Below are 27,016 nucleotides of genomic sequence, written 5' to 3'. Positions count from 1 at the left end.
CTAGGCTACACACTCTTTTTGTTTGGTTTTATAAGCCAGGGTTTCTCTATATAGCCCTGGCTGTCCTAGAATTAGATCTGTAGACTGGGCTGTCCTTAAACTCAAGAGATCTGCCTACCTTTGCCTCCCATCACCACTACTACTCAGTAGTGACTATGCAGCCTTAACAACATTTCAATTGTTTTTGAATTATAAGGAAGCATTAAAATATTCCAAGAAAACTAAGATAATAATGATTCTTTTTTAAAAAAGATTTATTATATGTAAGTATACTGTAGCTGTCTTCAGACACTCCAGAAGAGGGCATCAGATCTTGTTATGGATAGTTATGAGCCACCATCTGGTTGCTGGGATTTGAACTCTGGACCTTCGGAAGAGCACTTGGGTGCTCTTACCCACTGAGCCATCTCACTAGCCCGATAATGATTCTTAACAGCAGTACTACTAAAGTGTTTTGCTCTTTAACAGAAAATCATTATAAGTAATAATAGATGGTTATTTAGAAAAAAGACTAAATGAAAAAGACTAGAAAGGAAAAATATGTGGTTCTTTTTAAATGAGATCCTATAACTTACTTTTTTTATATTACAATGTTATGGAGGATCATAAAGATGCAGTTCTTTACTTTCTCATTAGTATCTAATCTCAAAGCATAAAATTTTAACTCATGAGTTGGGCAGTGGTGATACATATCTTTAATACCAGGATTTGAGTTCAATGCCAGACTGGTCTACAGGGCTAATTCCTTGACAGGCAAGGCTATACAAACAAATCCCCTTCTAGAATGATATCTGACTGGTATGTATGGCTTTTACACATGTACATACTCAACTACAATGACAGAAACTGACCATCATCTTTCGACTCAACACTTGTTCTAAAAGTTCTTCTTGTATCATATTCAGAAGTGATATATAAAACTTTCCCCTTCTACCCCTAACCTCATTATACATATTTTTAGTCTACTGGAAAAGTGTGGATTCACATGAAATACAAGGACCATATTTTGTACTTCCCTCCAATTCAATGTATTGCTAAGTGCTGGGTAATTCTTCAATAAGTGGATTACACGGGGCAAAAGATCTGTTACCTCAAAAAGTAGTGTTAAAAGCAAGATTCTAGTAGCCAAATTGGAGGCCTGTGGCAGGGTAGCCATCTGACTGATCCACTCTGAAACTGTTTTTGTGTCACTCGTTGTTAGAGGAAGAGCAGCTTTGATCAATACATCAGCAGCTTCCCACACCTAAAAAGGCAAAAACAAAACAAAACACAACAAAAAAAGGCCAAGTCATAAACATACAGAGTAACCCAGTCAGTGAAAATATTAAAAAACTTTAAACATATTCCATCCAACCTCAGCATATTTGCAGAAAAGTAGAAATAACAACCTATTTATAGTAGAGAGTGAATGTTTCAAAAGAAAACATAATCATTAACAATCATTCTAAGCACCTTTTTAAATTTTACTTTTTTGTGTACCATGTGGGTTCTTGGCAGTGAACCAGGCCTGGCAGGTAATTGTCTTTTACACTTTGCTAAACCAGCTCTAACCAGCTCTTAAATTGTATTACAGAAAGCCTGAATTCTAAAAAAAAAAAAAAAAAAAAAAAAAACTTTTCCTGGTATACACAGTAAACTTCCAAATGGTTCTGCCAGCCTTTATTTCAACTAACTACTAAAATGTTAGAATAGAAGCAAAGTTTTAATTTTTAAATTATTCAATTCCTTAAAATTAGTATAGGGATACCACTGATCTCTATTAAAATTTAACCTTTCACAAACTAATTTATGTAACCATACATTCCAGTAAAAGATTGTGTATTTAGTTTTCCTAATGATTTATCTTTCTCTTTATTAAAAATTTATGCTTTTGGCCAGCTGCTCAGAAGAAACAGAAACACTTGACTTAGAAAAGACAATTTTGAGCCTAGTGTAGTGCACTGTGTTCTAGAAGCTTTATTGATATAACTGTCATTCAATTCTTTCTGCTCCTGTAAGTAACCCCTCACACATTTTCCCGTGATACACCTACCACATCGGTTCCATTTGTTTAAAAAAAAAAAAAGCTAACAAACAATCCCTATGTTTCCATTGTCTCCAAACAGATTTCTTCTTTTAAATGATACTCAAGAAAAGATTTTATAAAGCAAAATCTTAAAGACTTAAATACATATAATGATACAAATTTATAAAGAGATACAAATAAATGCTACAGGGATATTTCTGGATGTGGAGATTGGGGATACTTTGTTTCTTATCCCAACCCCATAATTAGATCAGAGAGGAAACAAACACTAAAAATAGTAACAAAACTGGGTTGAATAGCTATCAGAAAGGCATACAAAAGAGGGAAAACGAGTATTTTCTTAATATGAAATGTAATTTAGCTCAAACGTAAGACTTTTATTCTACATAACTGTTTTTACCTTTTGAAGACTATTTTTTTGTGAAATAAATAAATTGAGAAAGACAACCAAGTAGAGTTAGATTGCAAGCAAAAGAATTCAAATCCAGAATATAAACATATTGTGTAGAATGCAAGGCTTTTCAGAAATGAAATTTTGATAGATAAGAGTAAAACAACTTTACTCCCAAATCCAGTATTTTGAGAACTTACCTGGTTGACAACTTGCTTTAGAATCATATCACGATAGTCAGCTCCATTACGTTTGATAGCTGTCATGATGAGATCACAAACACGGTACACTGTATCAGGCAACTCATCAAGAAGATGGAAGCAGCCTGGTAACATTGTATCTGTGAAAGTGTGGAGCTCATCTTGTTCCAAGGGGTCAGCATCTTGAAACTTCTCTAGACATTTAGCTTCTTCCTCTTCTTGTTTTTCTCGAGCTTTACGTTCTTCTTCCTCCTTCCGGCAAGCAACTTCCTGGAGGTAGAAAAGGAAGTGGAATAATACATGCCAGAGGTAAATAATAAAAAATTAAGTAACTGACCCAGTGTTTGAGTATCATCTACATTGGTAAAAAGTTGAATATTTCAAAGGGGCATGGTAATGCATGTAACACAATAGCTAAAGAGGCTAATGTAATATAGGAAAAACAGACTGAGAGCATCCAAAATCATTGTCAGTTGAAATTTACAATGTTGTATGTACTATTTACAAGAAAACTCATTTTAGACCCTATCCAATGTTTCCTTCCAGTGTGGTGAATTTAAGTAACACTATACAGCTAAGTTTGGACTACTGGTTACTACTAGCTCCATTTTGGGTTTTATTGACAACAAAACTAATGCTTCATTTGAATCATCTACAGCTTCATTTTGGTTGGTAAAATTTAGCTTAAGAGTAGATCAAAACGTTGAGATGAACAAGTATTCACCCACCCAACTTTTCCTACAATTGTATAGTGATTACAGAATACAAAAAAGAGTATTCACAGAAATACAAAGATTAATGGGACAAGACACTTTTGAATGCTAGACTTTAGTTACCTCAGGTGACTCTGCCCTTTGATCCATTGGAATATCCTGTCCCAGAGACATAGCAATTGCTCTCATCATCTGGTCCTCTTCTGACATGCTAAGATCCTACAAAGTAACAACAGAGAATCCAATAAATATAAAAATCCCCAAATAAGGAAACCTAAATAATAATAATAATAATAATAATAATAATAATAATAATAATAATAATAAACCCTCATAAGGAAAGGGAACGAGACTGGAATATTGCTCTAATTAAACCAAAGTGAGGCTTATGTGGGTACCAACCACTACAGGGACAATGGGGAAATTTACAATGAAAATTAAGTTGAGAAAGAATTCTGCAAACAAAGCATTAAAAAAAAAAGTGCAGTACAGCCAGGGAATTCTAGCAGTATATTCTGAAGCTTTCAGAATTAGTACATAAAGCATAGGCAAAGGACGTGGATAAAAAGGCGCAGCAGCCAAAGTAATATAGTAAAATGTTAAGATTTTTCTGTGTCAACTTACCCGAACAACTCCTCCTATGATCGGAGGAGGGTGGGTTAAAAGGTACTCTGTTGCTTGTTCCATCGTACTGGTATTCAACAGTGCTTCCATGGCATGTTCTCTTGTGAAACCCATGTCCATGAGCTATAGTAAAAAAAAAAAAAAAAACAAACCAACAAAAACAAACAAACAAACCAAACAAACAAAAAACCAAGAGCCCAGAGCCACATTAACAGAGAAATAAAAAAAAACAAACAAAAAACAAACCAACAACAACAAAAAAAAGAAAAGAAAAAAAATCAAGTAACAACTTGTTTATGTGAACAGTACTTATAAGTCAGAACAGTAATTTATCATCAATGTTCCTTTCCCTTTGGTAGTTTATATAATATCCAAACATTAAAGTTGCTTATTGATGTAAAGAACCAATATATGTCTCAACTTCATCATTTCAAAATGGAGGCCAGGGTAGATGGTTACTATAACTTGAGACACACAGAAGTATAAATTGACACCTATTTTCTGAATTAGAAATTTGTAACCGAAAATCTAACTATAAAACTGATTACGGATTTCAATTATCACACAGTGATTGTGAATATACCTACAAGAGTTTGCATAAAAAAAACCTATACCATAGCATCCAACTAAAATAGAATAATGTCGTGAATAAGAATACAATTATATATACTATTATATTAGTATAAAATCTCAAAACTTCCTAAACATGAACTTAATTTTATAAGACATAGCAATGCATATATATATATAGAGAGAAGACAGATTTGAATAAAAGAAACTTCATACTTAAAAATTTGAGGAAGTACCTAGCATGAGTAGAAAACACTGCTCCCAGAAGACACGGATCATATTAAATAAAAATCTTAGTGCCGGGCATGGAAACTAAGAGAATTATTCAAGGAGCCTCAGTGTCCCTTTAAACAGCACAGGATATTACCTTTGTTTTTGGTTGCCAATGATAAGCTAGGTTGTTCAGACCCCCCCCATCACTGAAGATGTAACACACTTTGGTTACAGGACACAGAGAAATCAAATTATAATGGAGCTAGATTATGTTTTGATGCTGGCTAGTTTTCCCAGTGCCAGAAACTGCAGGTCACTTGGGGAGAAAAGTAATTAACAGACTTACCCGGCTGTGAATCCAGGCATGCTACAATACAGACCCCATGCAATGGTGGCATGATTATTATGGAGGTAACTAACTGCTTCCTCATTGAATTTGAGGATTGGTCCACAGGAGGGAATTCATGCCTGGTATTGTATACCTGGTCAAAAGCCCATGGCTGAGAAAGTCATGTACTTAAGCTGCCTTTTAAGGCTTGGGGAGTAAGGTGGAAAAGGGGTCAGAAAGATCTTAAGATGGGAAATGAAATGGAATGCTTCTCAAATGCTGCTTTCTGGACATGCATGGCCCTTGCACTCATGAACTCACAAGAGTTGTAGTTACCTGAAACATGATGAAGCCAATGAACATTCAACTAAGGATGGTGAGGGGTTCACAAAGCCCCACCTCTAGCTGAGGAGCTATTGAGAGTTTGTGGCTGCTGGGGAAGAGAGAGTAATTCAGGGTCTGGCAACCGTTAAGCTTTCTATGTTCCAGTGGATGGCCATATACCTAACATACATATATATGGTCAGCATTAACGGGACTCAGTGGGTTATTTAAAAAATATGAAAAATAGAACACGAAGGTGGGAGGGAAATGGGTTGGGGAAACTTGGGACGGAGGTTGCAAGGATGGCTATGATTAAAATACATGTGTAAAATTCTCAAAGAGTAAAAAAAAAGTGAGAAAAACAATGTTAAAATGTTCTTTTAAACTCCCCCACCCTTTTGGTCTTTCAAAATGTTACTATTGTAATGTCATACAGGTTTAGTGAATAGTTTCTCAAAAATCTTTTACTGGAGAATATATTTAGCTATACTAGTTTGTATTATCATTTAACCAGAAAGTAGTTGACAGTACTACCAAAAAAAAATTCTTTGCAGGTTCCTAAAAACAATGTAATTAATATGTTTATGAAAATATAAATGTGTTTTCTGCACATAGAGCTGGGACCACACCTTTTACCTTTCCTCACTAGGAAAAAAAAATGCTTTGAGAAACTAAGAACCAAGGAAATTGGTGGTGTGAAAGCTTAGAAAATTTACAATCAAGTGGCAAATAACTCTTAGAATTTAAAGTCAGTCTTGCCTACAGTGAGACGAGGTTAAAAATAAAAATCTATGAGCATTAGAATCTATATATAAGGCGAACGCTAAGAATTTGAGGCTAGCACTCTACCTGTTGTAGCTGTTGCTGGTTGACTTGAGGTTCTCTGCGTGAGCCACCTTCTTCCTGGCCTGCTTCTTCTTCTCCTCGAGATCCTTCCTTCTCTTTGCTCAGTCTTTCTCGAATCACAGGTTCCCCTCGGAGAATGTGGCACAAAATGGCCAGCATAGACTCAGCCATTCGTCCCCCATATACTTTAAGGGGTTTCCGGTTCCACAGGTTCTTGATACAAGTAAAGGCTGCCTGTAAGTCATTTGAAAAGTATATGATGACTTTCCCCATCAATTCAAATGCTCAAAAGGAAAATAAAGACTCGTAGACATGCCCCTTCCACAATGAGTCAGTAACAACAACAACAACAACAACAACAACAACAACAACAACGAGTTAGATTGGCACTGAGATGGTGGGTATGGTGGGGTGGGAACATTTAAGTCAACAAGAAGAACCAATCAGAAGCAAATACTTCATGTTTATAACTGGAAAAATGAAGGTTTATTCCTTTTGTAAAAAAAAACTAATCTGAAAACCAAATCCATTTGTTTTTTTAAAAATCACATTTTAATATGGACAAAGTATAGTGACAAAGACCTAGCATGAAGAGTTTTTCCCCCTTTGGTTTTAAAATGTAGAATACTCACTTTTTGAGTTACTACAAGAAAGCGAAGGGCACTAAATTGTGGAAAGCTCTGGACTCCTCCAGGCAATTTGGCAGGCAACGAATGTGGAGATTCAAGCACCGTGGTGGGATTTACCATCTTTTCTACAAGCATAAGCCAGGCATCTAGGAATTCTCCTGTGCCATCAGGTAAATCTGAATGTTCCAATCCCTCAGAAACGGGAACTTTTCCTCCCATGGATAGAGCCCAGTTGAAAGTTCTAAATTCAAATAAGACAAAACATGTGAATAGAGTATTAACTAGTATTTTACATTGAAAGATCACTAATACACTTGTACCCTATCATTTGTCCTCTTGGTATACATTTTTGTTTTGGGGGTTATAATTTTATCACTTCCTCCTTCCCCCCTCCTCACTCCAATAACACCCATATACTACTACTTACTCTTTCAAATTCATGGCCCCTTTCTTCGTTGTTATGAATGCATATACATGTAAACTCATATATTGATAAATATAACATGTTCAATCTGTATAATGTTAATTGTATGCATATTTTTTCAGGGCTGACCATTTATGATCTTCCCTAGGGAAGACTCATACTCTCAGCATTCCTTGATTGCCTGTATAGACCTTTGTATAGGTTTGAGTCCTTGTAGCCCTCTCCCCACACTTTGGAATGTCTATTGTTGTTTTCTCTGTTCAGTTCATGTATAGGCTGAAACGCTGGGGAAACTTTATGGGCACAGCTTCTGGTGTTACTAGAAAAACTACCAAAACTCCCTGATCCTCTGGCTCTTATAATTTTCCTAACCCTTGTTCTACAAACTTCCCTGAGCTTTAGGTACAGGGTTAGTTTGTATATGTATCCAATATGACTAGGCTACACAATTCAGCATTTTGAGTGGATGTGGTTTTCTGAAATCATCTTTCTTACTGCAGAAGAAACCTTCCTTGACGAAGGATAAGGACTTGATGTATTGAGTTAGGCTCATGAGAAGTTCATATTACTTTTAGCATGTCATTTACATGTTTTAAAGACTTAAAAACATCCACTCAAACTGCTTAAGTTCATCCCAAATGTTTTGGCCAAGCAAAGTGAAACAGACAAAAACTAAGTTTAGTTACTGTATTCAAAAGAAACAAAAGATTTATTTTTTAAAAAAATGTCTAGTAGGAATTGAAAGCCAAATATAAAAGCAGAGATTCTATATACACTCATGCACATACTCTTTTTTTTATGAGTGTTTTTTGACATGTGTGTGCTTATTGCCAAGGAAGAGGGAATCATATACCTTAGAATGAGAGTTACAGGCGGTTGTAAGATGCCAAATAGGTATTGGGAATAGAACTTGGGTCCCCTGAAATAGCTGCAGTGTCCTCTTCCCTACTCAACCACCTCTCTAGCTGAAATGCAGAGACTCTTACTTCAGAGGGAAGTATGGCTTATTCATAAAACACAAAATGATACAACTAACAGCTCTCATTATATATCCTAGCATCAAAGGATAAGTGACTTAGAAAGCTGTGAGCAGGTTAAGCCACATAGGAATTGAAAGAAATGATTTTATGAAACAAATGATCCTTACTCAAAAAGAGCATTGTGACCACCAGAGCAGAGAAATTTCTGCAGCATAAGGTGGTAAGGATACTTTCTCTCATCAAAGAGCATTGGGGAGGTGAATCCAACTGAACAGATGAAGAATGTCAGCCTAAAAAATAAAACAAAGAAAAGACAAACATTTTAAAGACACACACAAAAGCAACAGGAACTTAAGTGAAAGAAATCAAAAGGAAAGGTTAGCAAAGTATTTAGGTCAAATATTAGTTTGGCACTCCTGTGATATATGCCACCAAATTAAGAATTAAATGGTTACTTGAATGCTGTTTAACAATAAACCCTTTAGAAATTTCCATGTTCTATACTAAGTACAATAAAAATACTTTGTATGGAATATATATAAAGAGAAAGCAAGAGACTTCCAAACTTTTCCTCAGTAGAATAGGAAGAAACATACATAATTTTTATTGCCACTTTCTATTCCCTGTACCTAAAATAGGAACTCACCTGAAGCGGGGAGTAGGTGTATATGGTGGGGGCTGCCATGATAAGCCTTTTGTGAGTAGCTTAGTGAGGGCTGAAGCTGTTGATCTAGCAGCAGGTGTTGGTGCAGTGGTGGTACTGGCAGCATGATGGCTCCTCCTTTGGCGAACAGGAGAACCCACACAAAGCTTAACAAGGAGTCCAAAGAGCTCAGCAAGTGCTCGGCCTAATCTGGAAGAAGCTGAAACCCAGAAGGTAGTATAATTCTATGAAATATTCACAAAATTTACATTATCAAACCTGTTTTAAAAATAATTTTTATTATCATTATCAGTTTTATAGTAAGTCTGTAGGTCAGAGGACATAATTAAGAAGTCTGTTTTCTCCTTGTACCTTTAAATGAGCTCTGGGATTACAGGAAACATGTTGTCACACTTGATTTTCCATCTGGGTGTTGAAGACCTGAACTCTCATTTACACTGTAGTCACTTTAGTCATCTCACTTAAACTTTTTTCTTTCTACGTAAATTTACACACACACACACACACACACACACACACAATACAGGTTATAAATAAAAAAATACAAATTATGCAAACTAATAAACAATAGAACCTATTTATTCATGTCTTAAAGATCACACTCAAAACTTAGTAAGATTAGGCATCTATATAGAAAGAAGTTATTCATCTCCTAGCCTACATAAATTTATATTGCATAATATTAATTATGGAACAGGCTACTACTGCCTAGGTGGAAATTCTGGCATACTCAGAATCTAAAAACTTAAATGAATTTAAGTCAAAACGAAAATGTAACCACCAAGCACTGTTTCTCAGTATTACATATGAACAGATAGCAAAGCAGCTCAAAAATATATCAAAGGTAAGAAAACAAAATGCCTGATCAGCAAAGAAACAGACAAAACATAGTTCCGATCTACCACAGAAACCTCAGAATGTTCTAAGATGACACCATTCAATTAATATAATAAGTGAGTAACACAAACATCATCTAACTTTACTTCAATTCAGGGATAATTAGTAAAATCCACAGCAAAACAAACACAAAGATAAAATCTTTAGGATTTGAAGGTCATTCTCTGCTTTTGGGAGTTAGATTTTCACTTTCTTCTTATATCTTAAGTGTTAAATATTGATAAATATACAAAATAGGTCCTTATATATAGTATTATATAAAGGGGCAAAAGAGGGCAAACACAATCATTTCACATCTGTAATACAGTTTTGTATCCTGCTAATGCAGGCTCCTTGAAGCTGCCAAAGTATCTTTAATAAAACACAAGAAACTATGTTACTGGATAATCAAAGCAAAACGAGACTGGTGACAATAGTGAGTGCCTGGTCATATAGAAATCATAAGTTATTTCTAGAGGTAGAAAGTAGGTCAACTCTTACACGTCATTAAAAAAAAAAGTATCTGGTAGACTCAGCACCATGAGACATTTCAGCAGAATGATAGGAAATGCCATTTGCAATAATTGCAGTACAAACAAGTAAAATTTAAAAGGGAGAGTAGATAAAGATCAGGAAGAAATTATCTCCTTTTATATCTTTAGCAACCAATATAGAGCAAGAGACACAATAGGGATTTAACAAAGTACATGCGAGAGTCACATTTCTACAACATTGTCTTATTTCAAATATGGTTTTTTAACTTGTTTGAGGACTACTAGAGCTCTGAAGCTCAAAGAGGGAGTTTGAAAAATGAAGAGTCACTGACCTGACAGCAAAGGCTTGATTTGTTTAATTCTTGCAGCCATGGCAGGTGTGATTTTAGATTTGCCCTTAGAATCTGAAGAAGAAGGTTCATCTGTCTCCATGGGTGCCAATGTGTCACCATCTAGTTCAATTCCTTCTAATAAACCCTGGGCAGAAGCATCCATGCTTCCAGCAGTTCCATCCTGCTCTCCATCTGTGGAAGTAAAGGGGGGAATAATAAGATAATGCAGAGCCAGCACCTACCTGTATCCATTTTTGAAGGGCCTCAAAAAATAGTTATCCCTATTTGAAGGGTCTCAAAAAAGTGCTTATCCCTATTTAAATTTCAGTTAGTTCTTAGGGAGCTCAAACCAAACCAACCTTCCACATCCAAAGCACAACAACAACAATGACACCAATATGCTTTTATGTTTGGAGCTCTAACAAGTAAATACTTGATAGCATCTCCAAATGAAAGCATATGAAGGATCGTAACATCGGTATCATATTTGAAGCTATCATTGAAGAAGTCCTGGTAGAATCTTACAGTTTTTTTAAACTGAAATTGAACATTATAGAATACTGCTGGACAATTTTATTTCCCAGCATTTAATCATTGTAATTATTTTCAGGCTTTCCCACCACTCCTAACAAATAGCTGCTGTAAGCTCTTATATTTTAAGATATATTCATTTTAATTTTGGTTGCTTAGGTTTCCTTCTCAGTAATTCATTTTAAAGAATATCTGACAGCTTTATACATAGAATTGTCATCATTATTTTTCACTTTTATGTCCTTGGGCCTTTTAAAATCTCTGGAAATTTTTTTTTATCACTTTCACATTTGCTACACCAACATCAGAGAATTTTATGTGATTTCTGATTATATTATTAATGGAACTGGCAATGCAATGAAAAAAAACAAAACAAAACAAAACAGAAGACAATTCCAAAGCACTACTGTCTAAAAGAAACAGAATGTAAGCCATACATTTAACTTTGAGTATCCAAAGTAAAAATAGGTGAAAGTTTTCCATTAAATCACTTAATCCAGTATGATCAATATTATTATTCAGAATGATGAGAAAAATTGTTTTCCCAACAGGTTACAGAGAATTTATGCTAAAAATTGAGAAGTCATAAATGAACTTAAAATATTACCATTCCTTTAGGCAGAATAATTGTCAGAACACTATCTTGTATTTACAAAAAACTACATGAAAGACTTTCACTTTCCTAAATAGCACATAAGCTAGGAATAGTCAATTCTTGGCACTTACAAAACAAAGATATATATATACCTAAAACACTCTTAAATATACTCAGGAAAAATATCAGGCAGGTAACTCTCAAATGATTGGTGGCAAAATATGTTGTTATGCCAATATTTCTTATAACACGTGTATGTTTTTACAGAAGAAACAACAAAAACTAAATTTAATAATTAAAACAAAAATCAGTGAAACCTGAAGACTAAGGATGACAGAGAGCTAAGTCTCACAGTAAGCATGTGACCTGTGGAAGTCACAGGGACACAACTTAGAAGTAACAGTCATTACATTTTAATTTCTTACAGTTACCTGATCTTTTTCCGCCCTGGGTCGTACCTGCCTTCTCATCCTTTGGAACTAGTTTCTGCATGTCCGCTTGGCCAAATTCACATCCAGATGGTAGGCTACAACAAGGGAAATAAACAAACAAAAAACCAAAACAAACAGATTTAAGTGCTATTGCAGTTTACTTATATTCTGCAAGGTGACTTGCTTGGGCAATACCTCTAAGAGCACCTAAGTTATCCCAAATGCAATAAAAAACGACTTTGATTCTTGAAGTAGCAACAGATTTGTTTGCATTGTGCTAACACAACCATTTCCGGGAAATCAAATTAAACATGCACAGGATATTATAATTTGTCAGTTAAATCCATAGGCTAGAAAGTAGGAAGGATAAAAAACTGTACCCTTTTAATCAAACGCACCCACCCTTTTCAAACTTTGTCTATTATAAAAAACCGAGAGAGATATTAAGAGAAATGAGCATTCTCTTACCTGTTGGGGGTACATAGAGAGAGGAGGACAGTGCTTTCCCACACCAGAGAACAGTATAACTGGCTTAGCTTGCTCAGAACACTCAAACCCAATTGTGAACCCCACTGGTTTACTGAGATAGAACGAATTTCACTCTGCAACCAAAGGATAAGTATTTGAGACGGTTTACAAACAATTATACTTTTAAAATACTATATTTTAAAAATATCAACCTTTACTGTTTGGTATGATATCATCTGCTTATAATCCCAGCATTTTCGGATGCAAGAAATAATGAGTATGAGCAATGTCTGGGCAACATTAGTACCCAAAAGCAGAAAATAATGTTTTTGAACTGTTGAACTACTTTTTGTAAAAAATTACTGAGACATAAACATGGTAAAAATAGCGAATACACAAACACAGAGCCAGGAGATTTACTTCTGTTTACCACATGTATATGAGTACCTAGGCTTATGGAGTCTAGAAAAAAACCTGTTCCTCAGGTGCTGATCACCTTAATGTTTTGAGACAATTTTTGGCTAGCCCAAAATCCTCAGAAATCCACCCCCCCTTTTTTTTTACAGTGCTGGGATTATAAGCATGTGCAAAGTTGTCAGGCATTTATACAGAATTTCTGGGGATTGAAACTGAGGTCCTTGTTGGGCATGGGGGTACAAGCCTTTAATCTAAGCACTCGGGAGGCAGAGGCAGGCAGATCTCTGATTTTGAGGCCAGCCTGTTCTACAAATTGAATTTAGGGACAATTGGGACTACACAGATAAAACCTGTCTGAAAAAAAAAATTAAAAAAGAAAACTCAAGTCCTCAGATTTACAGAGCAGGGATTTTGAAACTGAGGAAGCCTCCCAGTCTCCACAGCAGTTTTCTTTATGAACAAGAAAGACCACAGAATGCAGCCATAGCATTTGACACATTTTCTTCTTGCTGTCTGCTAACTACTAATTTAAATGCTTTGTGGTAAATTTTTTTTTTACTATCCCATTGTTGGATCTATATGTACTTATATGGAGATAAGAAATAATAATTTTTTTAAAGAAGGATTAGGGATAAATATAGGTATCAGGGAACCCCAATAACCTGAGCTTGATACTTAGAATATACATAAAAGCAAAAAAGAATGGACTTCATAAAGTTGTCCTCTGGCCTCCCCAAGTCCCACATGGAATGCTCAAAACCCATCATGTCATCAGGCCCACACAAGAGTAAACAAAAGTTAAATAAATGTAATGAAATGAGTTTCATATTTGCTATTTAAAAAAAAGATAGTGGTAAGATGCAATGGCCACCCACATAATTTTTTGCCTGCAAAAACAGTCAACATTTGTTACATATAGTAATAAAAATAATAATTATGGTTTTTCTTAAAGTTCTATTCATGATAAATTATATGGCTACACAACAGCTAATAAAAACTAAGAGAATGAAACTCCATGGCAATTTAAAATATAAACCCACAACCACCACCAGACATATTGTCCAGAAAAAAAACCCAGTACTAAATAAAAATAAGGCATTTCTTTCAAGTACAACTCCAGGTATATTTGTTCCTAAGCACAGTAATCTAGCAGGTGTATATAGGTCCTTGCCATTTTATTGGTTTTAAGCTGAAACCATAGCCCCAGGATTATTCTTACCTGTCCAACTCTGCAAGTGTGAACAAACATCATGATGTAGGCATGGGCTGCAGTGAGTGCATGCAACAGAGGTGTGGCCTGAGCTGAGAGGGTCGCATCAGCAACATTGCCTGCACATGCCAATTCTCTCAGTAACACCGAGCCCCCAGGGGATTCAATGGGCCGATGTAAAGGCTCCAAGGAGGAAAGGATCAAGTCTAACTGAAGGAGACCTTCTTGAAGAACTTTGGGTTCATGTGACAGGGTCTGAAACAAGAATTATGAATGTGTCTCTATGTAATGAAATACATCCATTTAGAGTAATAGTGACTATTACTTGAACTCTCCGAAATTTCAGTCAGTTACGTTTCTCAATTTATAAATGGCAGTACCAAAATATGAAGCCAGGAATGATGTATTTCACTACTTTGTGTAATAGCATATTATTTTTAAGCTTGATGAGCCAATCATAACATGAAAATGTCTAACAGGACTGTTTGTTATACTGCTGTATAAGAGGTTAGATTCAAATTTTTCTTAGAAAGGAGCAAAGTTAGGCAAAGTTCCAAATCTTGAAAATGAGCTACACTACAATGGTGTTTTCCATTTATTTCTAATGAGTAAATTGATATTTGAATAAAGGAAGTATTGTATTAAATATTGAGGGAGAAGCTGAGAGGGCATGTGAAACCCAACCTCATAGAATGCTACATAAATTAAGCAGTTGTATCTATATCTAGCAGTACAAATGGTATAGAGGAAATAAAGGAGAAAGCAGGTATTATAAAAGCTACCGAGGCTAGTCAAACTATCAAGAAGTACTTTCAGAGCTATAAAGTTGTCTTCTTTCCAAAACAAGAGCGGTAACTCTGAGATTGGCATCAGGAAGGCAAATTATTTTAATAGACAAACCCAAATATTAAATTTCTTTTCAAGTTAGGGAAGAAAAATCTGGCAATTAAAGATTACCACTTGTTATGCAAAGCTAGAAATTATTTGCCTTCCTATGGCTTGAAATAAATCTATCCCTCCTCACAGAGCATCTTAGAGGTGGGGTAGTTAGATCAGTCCTTTCCCCTTGTTCTCTTATGAAAGCACTTTACACCTGCAAAGAGCGAAACAAAATAAAACATTAAATTGCAGTTTCTAGAAATTATTTACCACTGCACAAAACAGCCAACAAAGGAGCTTTATTGTAATTACTGTCAAAATTCCCCCAATCTCTTTTTTTTTGGCTGTGTTGGAGGCAGATATAAAATTTGCCTCATAATTCATTTACAACTTTTCAAAGAACCCCCCAAAAAAGCAAAATAATTCTGGGGTATGAGAATCCAACTCAATTTCGAGGTCTCACACTTCCTGATTTGCAACCTGATTTTGATTAGTTATAATTGATTAATCAGAATTGTGCTACTGGACAATCAATGGAAAAGAATAGGGCTGAGAAAGAAAATGCTAAATTTTAAAGTTAAATTGTGTTTGAAGAGAGTGAGTGATAGGAGATGGTTTAATAAAAAGTACATTCTTTTCAATGAATGATATTGGGGGGAAATAGAATATAAACAAATGAAATAAATAAAGTGGAACCTTTTGGGTCTCTAAATAGTCCAAATGTATTAAGACCTAAGAATTAAAAACCTCATAATACCTAGATTATAGGAATTAAAACTGTCTGAAATTTCTTGGATCAACACCAAAAGCACAGAAAACAAAAATGACAACAATAACAAGACAAAATGGGCATGGTCACCATCAAAACCTTTAGTATGTCAAAGGTACCAAATAAACGGGCAACTGACAAAATGAGGATATTTGCAAGTGATGTATCTGAAAAGAGGCTGATGTTCAATATATACAGAGATATTTGAAAATCAACAGCAAAACATCTTAATTTGATTAAATATAAAGAACACAAACATACATTTAGCAAAAGATGCACACATAGACAATATCTCAAGTACACAAATCAAATGTTATGGTCAATACCACCAATTATTTAGGAAATGCAAGTCAAAATGAAATGAAGTTACTATTTATCTGCAAGGATGGTTATTATTTAAGAAAACAAAGATCTGGCATAGAGATGGTGAAATTACAATCCTTATGTGTCACTACTAGGAATGGAAAATAATCTTGGAAAAGTAGTTTGAAGGTTTCATGCAAACACACACACACACAAATCGAACTATCATTTTATGTCAATTTAAAGTATATATCGAAAAGATTCAAAAGGCAAATCTTGAAGTGCTATTTATACACTCCAGTTTATAACAGTACTCATCAGTGGTAAAAATAAAAGCAACCTCAGTGTCCAGTAACAGAGGAATGGACAAAATGATGTAGAATGTGTTTCATAAAATATTTAGCTTTAAAAAGGAAATTGATAAAACTAATAAATATTTGGTGTCACTGTAACACTCTTAAATGCTATACAATGTTATTACATAAGGTACTTTCAAATACAATAATTTTTAAAGGCTTTAGGGGAGAACAAGTAATGTACAAAAATCAAAGGTGTTGTGGAAATAAAGAAACTTTGTTTTTGGCAAATTCTAAGCAATAAATTACATATAAATTGATGACTAATAAAGCGCAGGGAAAAGCAACGAACACTGCAAAATGAATGAGCATACTAATACCAAAAAAAAAAAAACAAAAACAAAACAAACAAACAAAAAAAACAAAACACTACCATAACAGCGTGAAGAAAGCTAAAAAAAACTTTCCTGGAAATAATTTACACGCATATGAATTCAAATGGCAAAACTACATGCAAATGCAAAAACAAAGAAAATAAATAATTATACTATGGGAAACAGTATAAAAATAAGTGGAACCACACAAATTTATCAATTTTTAACTAAAGGTAAGGGAGAACACAATGAAAATACATACAGAGATGTAAAATATTTGGCTAGATGTTTCTTACCAATATGGATTTGCAGACACCTGCAACAGCCTGACAGGCAGCAGATGTGGGAAAGTCAATGGGCAGATTGGGAAGACCCAAAATGGTAACCAAAGGTAAGAGTCCTTTCTGATTTACAAATTCTTGACAGTGGTCATCTGTTGTATTGTTGCTCAAAATAGATTCCACAAATTTCATCTAGGTAACGAAAAAGTTTTGTTTTTTTTTTGTTTTTTTTTAAATAAGTTAGAGGCTAACACTTGGAAGTAAAAGTTCAGTTTGGCACCAGCATAGGGACAACGTATTTACAAGACATCAAATATTTTCTCTAATACCACTTCAATTAACAAGGATAAATAATTAGTACATACTTATATTATCCAGAAAATAAGGAACCCTTCCCAATCTACCTTTTCAACCACTCCAGAAGTCAATTTGAAAGCAAAGAGAAGTTAAATGACTTGATCAGAGCAACACTCTGAATTAGTGGCACAAACAGGTCTACATCTTTTTTTATGTTTTAAATTTTTTATTAGATATTTTTCTTCATTTACATTTCAAATGCTATCCCAAAAGTCCCCTATACCCTCCCCCGCCCTACTCCCATACCTACCCATTCACTCCCACTTCTTGGCCCTGGCATTCCCCTGTACTGGGGCATATAGAGTTTACAAGACCTAGGGGTCTCTCTTCCCAATGATGGCTGACTAGACCATCTTCTGCTACATATGCAGCTAGAGACATGAGCTCTAGGGGTACTGATTAGCTCATATTGTTGTTCCCAGGTCTATGTCTTAATTGTATTATATACTCAATTTGTTATGAGGGTTCCCATGCATCCTTATAAATAAAATGAACTCCAGGAATCATGATTTGAATCAAAGCAAAACTTTGAGGGATAGAAAGAATGTATTAATGAACACAAAAGCACAAGCAAAATGATCTGTGCTTAATAGTCCAGAATAAATGCTAAGTGGATATTAAATTCTGGGAAAATTTTAGTGCTCTTCACATTTTCTTAATGATACAGGGAACGTCCATGCACTTCAGAGAGGGGCAGGGGAAAGGTAAAATGGGGGAAAAGCATGTTGGGCAATTTCTGACATAATATTTGGTTAACACACTAAATCTCGTTAAAATTCAAATGCACAATAATAACAGTGAACAGAAAGTTGAAAATACAAAAAGGCTGAGAATATTGGTTCATTTACTGAAAATGGGGCAAGAACAAATATTTCTAATCTTGCACACCTTTCCCTCTTTAATAACTCTAGAGGAAATAAACATTAAATGACTATGCTCTGACAACCTGACGTATTTCCTGAAAAGTACACATCTTTAGCTCTACAATGAATCTTACCACATTAAGGATGTAATCCATGAGGGGTATAGGTATACGTTCCTCCGTACCAACAACCCTGTTAAGGAGAAAAGAGTCAGTTGCACAGAAATTCATACCACCATCGCAAGGGAAAAAAAGTATAGTCCTTTTACTAAGTCATGCTCCTAGAGTATATACTCCTTTAGTATATGAACCTTAAAACTAACACATGAAGAAAAAGAGCTGAAATCAATAATGAAGGTAGAGTTCAGATTATAAAGTAAACAGGCCATAAATATATAGCAATCATTATACTTATCACAAATGACCCATTCTAAGAGAAATTACTGTTAGAAAAAAATTCAACATTATGAAAATACTGAAAATAAATTGAATTAAAAGACCAAACATATGCTTATAGTAAAGGACCAGGAAATGAAGCAAACATAAAACATAGTCATAACCTTATGTTAGATTAAGAGCCGAGAAAGAAATGGATGTTTGGTTTTGTTCTAAATCTTTATTATGAGCCAGGAGTGGTGGCATATGCTTTTAATCCTTGTACTCAAGAGGAAGATACATATGCAGGAGGAGCTTTCAGGGCCAGGCTAGTCTACAAAGTGGGTACTAGAAAAATCAGGGGCTGTTACACAAAGAAACCTCATCTCAAAAAACCAAAAAAGGACTGACAAATCCTTATTAACAGTCGAAGCTAAAGTCGTTAAGGCCTCCTTTTCCTACTAATTTGTACTTGCAGGATGACAGTTCCTGAATTATATAACAACTTATCAAGATTTTTAGCCTTAGTAGCTATTCCTGGTTGTCAACTTGACTACAATCCAGAATTGGAAGGGTCATCAGTGACCCTAATCTGGAGGCTGGGAGATAGAAGTTTCTGACCTGGATCTTGTGATGGCACACACCTTTAATCTGCGCTACACCTTCTGCTGGAGACTATATAAGGACATTGGAAGAATGAAGTCTTGTTCTCACTCTTTCACCTGCTTGCCGTGTGGGACTGAGCAACTGCTAGATCCTTGGACTTCCATTCACAGCTACTACTGAACCATTGTTGGGAATTGGACTGCAGACTGTAAGTCAACAATAGATTCCTTTACTATATAGAGACTATCTATAAGTTCTGTGACTCTAGAGAACCCTGACTAATATATTAGCTTTTTCAAATGCTTCAACACTGGATGCTAATGAGGTTATAGATTTATAAAAGGTATCTTTAAATTAAATTCTTTTGAAAGAAAATGAGAGTGGGGAAACAACCATATATACTGTACTGAGATTAAAGGAAAATATAACCCATAAAGACAGAAAAGAAGAAAACTTAAGTAGGAAACAACATATAATGATGCTATATGTATCCTTGGATCTGAGTAAGAGGTGGCAAAGGAGGAACAGAGATAGTGGTGTTGAGTGTTGAGAGTAAGAGAGAAAAGTAGTGGTAGTTAAGATAAAAGATAGTAAAGGAGGCAAACAAGATAAAATGATAACGGTTTTCATCTCTGAGAAAATATAAAAAAATGACATCCATGAAAACATTTGGCAGAAAAGTGAAAAAGAACAAAGAAGTTTTAAGAATAGATTCAGTAATGAAACATCCAAGGCTTTTAGGGTTAAGGATTTTATAAACAACCTCTACTTTTAAAGGGGCCGAGGAGATGGCATAGCAGGTAAGCACTTACCATGCAAGCCTTACAATTTGAGTTCAATCCTTAGAATCCAGGGAAGCAGAGAATCAACTCATGAATGTTGTCCTCTGACCTTTCACATGTGTGTATGAGATTATACACATGTACACTAAATAAAGAAAAATTGGGGGGGGGGAAGACTTGCAAAAGAATCTTGTTAAAATTTACTGTTATATGTGAGTATATACATGTATGTGATTGCAGACTAACTGGAGATACAAGTGGTTGTAAGCCACCTAACATGAATACTTAAGTCCCATCTTCCATTAAGAGCAGCAAAGTCAGCTTTTTTTTCTAGTCCCATCAGCAAAGACCTTTGTACAAAGAGAGGAAATCTTTTTGTTTGATCTTTATTAATAAAAGGATTTTATTGGGGCTGGTGAGATGGCTCAGTGGGTAAGAGGACCTTGCTGCTCTTCCGAAGGTCCAGAGTTCAAATCCCAGCAACCACATGGTGGCTCACAACCATCCGTAACAAGATTTGACGCCTTCTTCTGGAGTGTCTGAAGACAGCTACAGTGTATTTACATATAGTAAATAAATCTTTAAAAAAATAAAAAAACAAAAACAAAGATCTTTAAGTGACCTCACTTAAGTTCGTGTAAGTGAACTTAAAAAAAAAAAAAGGATTTTATTGTATTCCACTTCATTTTCCCTGCTTTGTAAATTATTAAAAATCACAGTAGAGACTAAAGGCTGGTAGTGATGGAAATGGCCCTTTGCACCGTGTAGAAAGTGCTGTTCAAATCAGGAAGAGGACTTGATTAGAGCTTTCTGGGCAGAGTACAAAGCAGGGTGGCAATGCTGGCCTTGTGAGGAACTTCAAATGGCCACATTACCACCGGAAATTAGACAATGAGATGACGATGATATCTGAGAGGCTGTTTTAATCCTTACATTGCAAAGTTTATCTTAGCTCTTATGGGGTCTCTGAACTACCCTTTGTTGACAACAAAGGGCACAAGAAATAATAGTAAACTAGTATAGTCCTTTCCCCACAATTTATCAGGCACTGTGCTGTGTGATTTTCAGTATCAGCTTAAGTATTCATAAGACTCTGAGAAAGTTAAGTCCTTCAAAGGACTAAGACCCTTCAAAGAAAGGAAATCTTTAAGCTAGGATTGAAAAGAACATTTCCTTGATAATGCACAACTGCAGCATTCTATTACCTGATCAACTAATTATCCTTTTCAACTCAGTCTCACCTCCCTAGAAATTAAAGATCCACCTCTAAAATTTCAAGTACAGATACCACTCCAATAGAATTCTTGCCTCTTTGTACACGTCAAATATGATCTAGTACAGAGCATAGGTTAATACAACGAAATGAATCCCAGATGTGCCTTTCATTGCTAAAAATGAAGCTGTAGAAAAAAAAAGACTCAGGAACAGACTCATTCATATATATCTATTTTCTTTCCTATTACATCAGTTATCTTCAAAAGAGATAGAGTTATCTCTACTTACAAGCCTAAGTTATTTGAAACAGTCACATCCCTGAGCAACAAGTCTGTTTTTGTAAATGAGTTGTAATTGTCAAATTCTCCTCTACCCAATCTCTATACTCACAAATGCTACAGAGCTGCACAGACCACAGACTTATGCATATTATTTAAAAGTTCCTTAATATCAGGATCATGGACCTGAACTTTTAAAATGTGAGTGCTGCTCTAAGATTTGTAACAGCCTGGAGATATCAGGCCACATTCCCCACATCCCAGCCCATCATTTAGAATGAAGAACTGACTGACAGGCACTTGCTGGGACTGTTATGGAACACAGGCCTTGGTTGAAAAACCAAGTCCAGCCCCTCCTCTCCCCACAGTTTAGGACCAAGGAAAACTTAAACTATGATGTTTATTACTAGCCACCTAAGTCATGTAGGAGAATGCCACAGTATGCCCCGAAAAGCAGCAAGAATCAAAAAACCCCTTTGTAGGACTTGAAAAGCTTGTTTCAGATTACATACAGTGGCCAGAAACAGTCATAATCCTCAGTACTTAGAAGGCTGAAGAGGGAAGAATGAGTTTGAGGACACTGTACAATGAATTCCCAGCTACTCTTACTTGGAAAGCAAGACCTTAGTTTGTGAATAGTACATTAGAAACCTAAGAATTTAGACTTAAGCTGCCTAAGCGGTCTTATTCTACAAATCCAACCAAAACTATTATTTCACTATCATTCATAAGTCATCATTACTTGAAAAGGAAAGAATAAAAAGGAACTATCTTAGCCTCAGCAAAATAAAAACCAAGTTCATCAAGAGGAAAACTAAATAAATGGAACCATAGTTATACAACACACTCAAGACTACAGAGACATGTTAATAATACGGATGAATCCCCAAAACACAGTAAATAAAACCAAATGAAAGAAACTTGCATGAGATGCACATTTGTATTATCATTCTATTTATAGGGTATTTTTGAATATACAAAATTATTTCATGTACAATAGAAGATCAGGAGCTCCATTTTTTTGGATGGAAAAAAGCAGAAAATAAAAAGTACAGTGTACTTTGTAGAAATATTTGAACATACATATAAAAGTTACATTTGGATATATACCTATGGCATTGGAAGATGGATAGAAGCAAGGAACTAGGAATTTGTAGGTCCAATTGAGAATGTAAACTGGATGGCTGGTGAGATGGCTCAGCTTTAAGAGCACTGACTCTCATCCAGAGGTCATGAGTTCAATTACCAGCAACCACATGGTGGCTCACTATCTCCTCGTTATGAGAAACGAATAAAAAATCCTATGATCTGGAGCGATCTAAGATCTAATATATGCAGATACACACAACTTGACTTATAATCACCAACAACAACATTCTACATTCAACAAATCTTTTTTTTTTTCATTTGTAGACAGAAAAAGCAACTCAACTCTGCAGGGTTACTGGCAATCTGAGTAGGTTGGGAGTAAATACTTTAACTTCTTTATACCGCATTGAGAAAAGCTATAATTTCAGAATGTCAGAATGTCTCCTTGTTCTAGAAATATGGTCTTAATGTAGATTGAAGACAACACTAGAGATTTATGTTTGCTGCCTCAGGCAAATGGAGATTAAGGAATGACTCCTCCAAAATTACTGACACCATCAAGTGCACTGCTAAAGTTCCAGTAACTCTTTTTACTTCTGCTATTCCTGGGCTTTATACTCTACCAGACTATTTTCCTACCTCCAATATGCCAGTTTAGTACCAGATAAAAACTATTCTTACTCAAAGCTGAAACACGGATGCATGTCTAGAGATACTGCTTCTACATTTGAAATAAAAGTTTCATATATTACTTGGAATATCAAATTCTAATTTAACATCATGAACTAAAATTTTAAGAATAGCAATTTTCAAGGCAACCAATGCTACTACAACACAGCACTATGACACCACAGAGGAAGGAACAAAGGAAGAAAACACATAAAAGGCCAGAAAGAACTTTAAAATGATATGATGTATTTTTTACTTTTTTATAAATGGAAGTGACATGAAATGTATGGAGTTGCTTTGCTTGAGCACAGCTTAGAGTTCCATCCTGCTGATCATAAAAAATGAAGTAAAAATTGACTCCACAACCCCAATCTCTCCAGCCAGTGTTTCTCTCTACAGCCCTGGCTGGCCTCCAAACTCATAGAGATGGGCCAGCTTCTGCCTACCAAGAATTAGAAATGCCACCACCACGGTTATAAATAAAACTGTTGTGATATTAAGTAGTATTATAGGGAAAGAGAATCTGACCTATGAACACTTACTGCTGATTAGGCTCAGTTTCATTCTGCTGGGCAGAATTAAAGCTCTGCATGGCCTGTACTTCCTCTTCCTCCTCATCTTCACTGGAAGCCTCTTCTGCAGCATGATTAGACCTTGGAGGAGGAGCACTAGCAGTACCATCCGCTTTCTGAATAGATGGCTTCTGACAAATGTATTTAGGATCTCTTCCAAGATTGCAGATTTCTTCAAGTAACTAGAAGTCAAAGAGGAAATCATTACTTATTTATAATGAAGGAATGACTAACATTTTGTGAGGGTTTTCTATGTGTAATATACACAACACTGCTGAAGCATAAGCATTGCATACTTCTTTTTTTTTTTAAAAGTAAGTTGTGTAAAAAGTTACAAATCACACAAGGTCACATCCCTGTCCTAATTTACCAAGCATCGGTACCTTATATGCAGATTCGAATAATCCACTCCTGATAGGAGAAATAAGGAAGGGGAAAATTTAAGAAAAACGGTCTAGCACTGATGCTCATACAAACTGAAGCCCCTGCGTATTTGTCAATCTAAGAAAGCAATACAGACTTATACTAAACAAAGGAACTGTTTTAATTCAGAAAATGATTCAGTATAAAAAGGATGGAATCAACGAAGTCCGCTCTCAAAAAGAACGGACTAATGGTTATTAACTTTTGATTTTTCAAAGGAGCAGTCCAAAAAAGCAAGGCTTAGAAATTAGGCAGATAAAATACCCTTCCCAATTAAGCTACGACACTTTGTAAAAGATCAATGTCATAACCATTATCAATCCCTACCTTGATGATGGCAGTTGTTGCATCTGTTTTGAGGGTAGGCTGATGTCTCATGAGCTCATCAACAGCACTCCCCAGGTTGGATGCAGTATCCCCTTAAGGCAAAAAATAAAATTAGCCTAAAAATTTTATTGAGTCTAAAATTTTTGTGCCAATTTAAGACGGAAAGAAACTGAGCTGCTTCTTGTGACTTTCTACCAACACAAAATCTTGAATGAATTCACATAAGCCTCAATCCACCAAATGGTGGTGGTGGTGGTGGTGGCAGTGGTGGTGGTGGTGGTGGTGGAGGAGGAGGAGGAGGAGGAGGAGGAAAGAGCAAAACTTCATTGCCAAGATCTGAGCTAGTCTATTATAGAGAAAGGAGTAGAAAAGAAATATTTTCTTAAGGAACTTTTTATTAGATATTTCCTTCATTTACATTTCAAATGCTATCACCAAAGCTCCCTATACCCTAACCCTTGGGATGTCTCCATGAAAACTGCTAGAATGCTACAGTGGTGAATGGAAGTACAGAACACATTTATTCATGAAAAGGGGGTGAGGGGTGGGGAGTGAATGCTGTTGTGTTGTCCCCTCACTGTATTGCCCAGGCTGAATTCAAATGCCCAGACTCAGCCTAGGCAATACACAGGTACACTTTTACAAACTACAATATTTATCTCTCTTGTGTCTCAGCAATATACACTCAAAATAGACTGAGAAGAAACTATAACTATAATTATTTTAGAAAAAAATGAGAAATATGTTCACAACAGAAAAATTTGTAGACTAGATGATGGACTTGAAAATAAACCACTGGTCCCTATACCTGTTTCTTACCAACATCAGTAAAGTGAACTATTCATAAGCATTGAAATACTATGAAGAGAGAGGCTAAGGACGAAGTATTCCTTCCTACCTGTAATAATAGAATACATGGTGATAATTCCCGTTAAGCTGAGCATACCTAGCCAGAGAAATGATGTGTAGTCAAGGAAAACTTTCCTTGCCAAAACCAACTTTCTATTTTAAAATGAATAATAGCAACTCACCAAGGGGATCAGAACTCCTTCTCCTCCGCATGGCTGGGAGGTAATCAGGAGACAGAAGAACTTTGAAGAGCCGTTCAAATGGCTGACACTGAACAAAAGACTGAAGACCTCGGGCATTCAAGCAAAGTGCACTGAATACATTTGGGAGGGAACCGAGGACTTCCCTTGTAGCAGGAACCTAGTAAAGATGAAAAGGATTTGAATGCAACTCAAAAAAGGTCATATACACATGCAAAGAAAATATAGTTAGGGTTACCACACAGAGGAATTTGTTAAACAGGTACCAAATAGATTCAACAATACATATAAGAGGTAAATTTTTTCACACAAAAACTTATTTCAAACTTGCTTCTAAAGCATGTATCTGAGGAAACAGGAAATTTACGGAGTAGTCTTTTTTCATGAAGTGTTAGAATGAACTCACATCTTTGATGAGCAGTGCATGCAGCATGACATCTGTAAGTCCATTGTCCTGGAGTGAGGACAGCAGTGATGGCTCTTGAAATACAAACACAGTCACCACTTCAGTAGCTAAGAAAAAAATGTAAGAAAAAATATGGGAAACTGAGACTCTCCATAGAGAGAGAATTAAAAGCAAATAAAAAATCTTTTTTTTTTTTAAAAAAAAAGACAGTTTCTCTTGTGTAGCCCTGGCTGTCCTGGAACTCATTCTGTAGACCAAGCAGAACTCGAACTCAGAAATCGACTTTCCTTTGCCTCCCAAGTGCTGGGATTAAAGGCATGCGCCACCACTGCCCGTCAAAAATAATTTTTTGTTTTTGTTTTTTGAGACAGGGTTTCTCTGTATAGCCCTGGCTGTCCTGGAACTCACTTTTTAGACCAGGTTGAACTTGAAATCTGCCTGCCTCTGCCTCCCAAGTGTTGGGATTAAAGGCGTGTGCTACCACCACCCAGCACAAATAAAATCTTAAACCACATACACTAAACTTTTAATAATTTAAACTTGTGTGCTTATTATGAAAAAGATTTTCCAGCAGAATACCAAGAGTAGTCCAATAAACATTAAGAGTTTTATTATATGTGATCATTCCTGTTTATGTATTTTTCTCTCATACATCACATATCAGCAGATTCCCTCCTTTCATTCCTCTCAATCCCATCTCCAGCATCCTTTTATACCAGATCCACTCATTCTCCATTTCCCTTCAGAAAAGAGCAGGCCTCCCAGGGATATCAACCAACACTAACAAGACTTTTAAAAAAACTATGCTTCTACCATAC

The 27,016-nt window shown here is 35.6% G+C and overlaps 1 protein-coding gene across 23 annotated transcripts in view; it reads right to left on the bottom strand.

Moving 5' to 3' along the window:
- Huwe1 (HECT, UBA and WWE domain containing E3 ubiquitin protein ligase 1) overlaps positions 1-27,016 on the bottom strand; it is a 138,755-nt gene that overhangs the window by 46,312 nt on the left and 65,427 nt on the right. For 21 of the 23 annotated variants that reach the window (XM_029533992.1, XM_029534005.1, XM_029534009.1 and 18 more), the window contains 18 exons: positions 26,199-26,305; positions 25,775-25,952; positions 24,744-24,835; positions 23,964-24,175; positions 18,543-18,600; positions 17,204-17,380; positions 14,296-14,541; positions 12,660-12,793; positions 12,192-12,286; positions 10,635-10,826; positions 8,915-9,131; positions 8,436-8,558; positions 6,868-7,105; positions 6,239-6,469; positions 3,955-4,077; positions 3,454-3,549; positions 2,618-2,887; positions 1,091-1,243 (listed from right to left, as the gene is read on the bottom strand). In XM_029533992.1, coding sequence (XP_029389852.1) covers positions 1,091-1,243; positions 2,618-2,887; positions 3,454-3,549; positions 3,955-4,077; positions 6,239-6,469; positions 6,868-7,105; positions 8,436-8,558; positions 8,915-9,131; positions 10,635-10,826; positions 12,192-12,286; positions 12,660-12,793; positions 14,296-14,541; positions 17,204-17,380; positions 18,543-18,600; positions 23,964-24,175; positions 24,744-24,835; positions 25,775-25,952; positions 26,199-26,305 — 2,942 coding nt within the window. The remainder of the gene's footprint in view (positions 1-1,090; positions 1,244-2,617; positions 2,888-3,453; positions 3,550-3,954; positions 4,078-6,238; positions 6,470-6,867; positions 7,106-8,435; positions 8,559-8,914; positions 9,132-10,634; positions 10,827-12,191; positions 12,287-12,659; positions 12,794-14,295; positions 14,542-17,203; positions 17,381-18,542; positions 18,601-23,963; positions 24,176-24,743; positions 24,836-25,774; positions 25,953-26,198; positions 26,306-27,016) is intronic. The other 2 variants (XM_029534008.1, XM_029534015.1) reach the window with 1 other exon arrangement.

This window comes from Mus pahari, chromosome X, assembly GCF_900095145.1.
Source record: "Mus pahari chromosome X, PAHARI_EIJ_v1.1, whole genome shotgun sequence".
NCBI lineage: Eukaryota > Metazoa > Chordata > Mammalia > Rodentia > Muridae > Mus > Mus pahari.
Note: the sequence above shows the minus strand (reverse complement) of the source record. Positions and strands in the feature narration are given on the sequence as shown.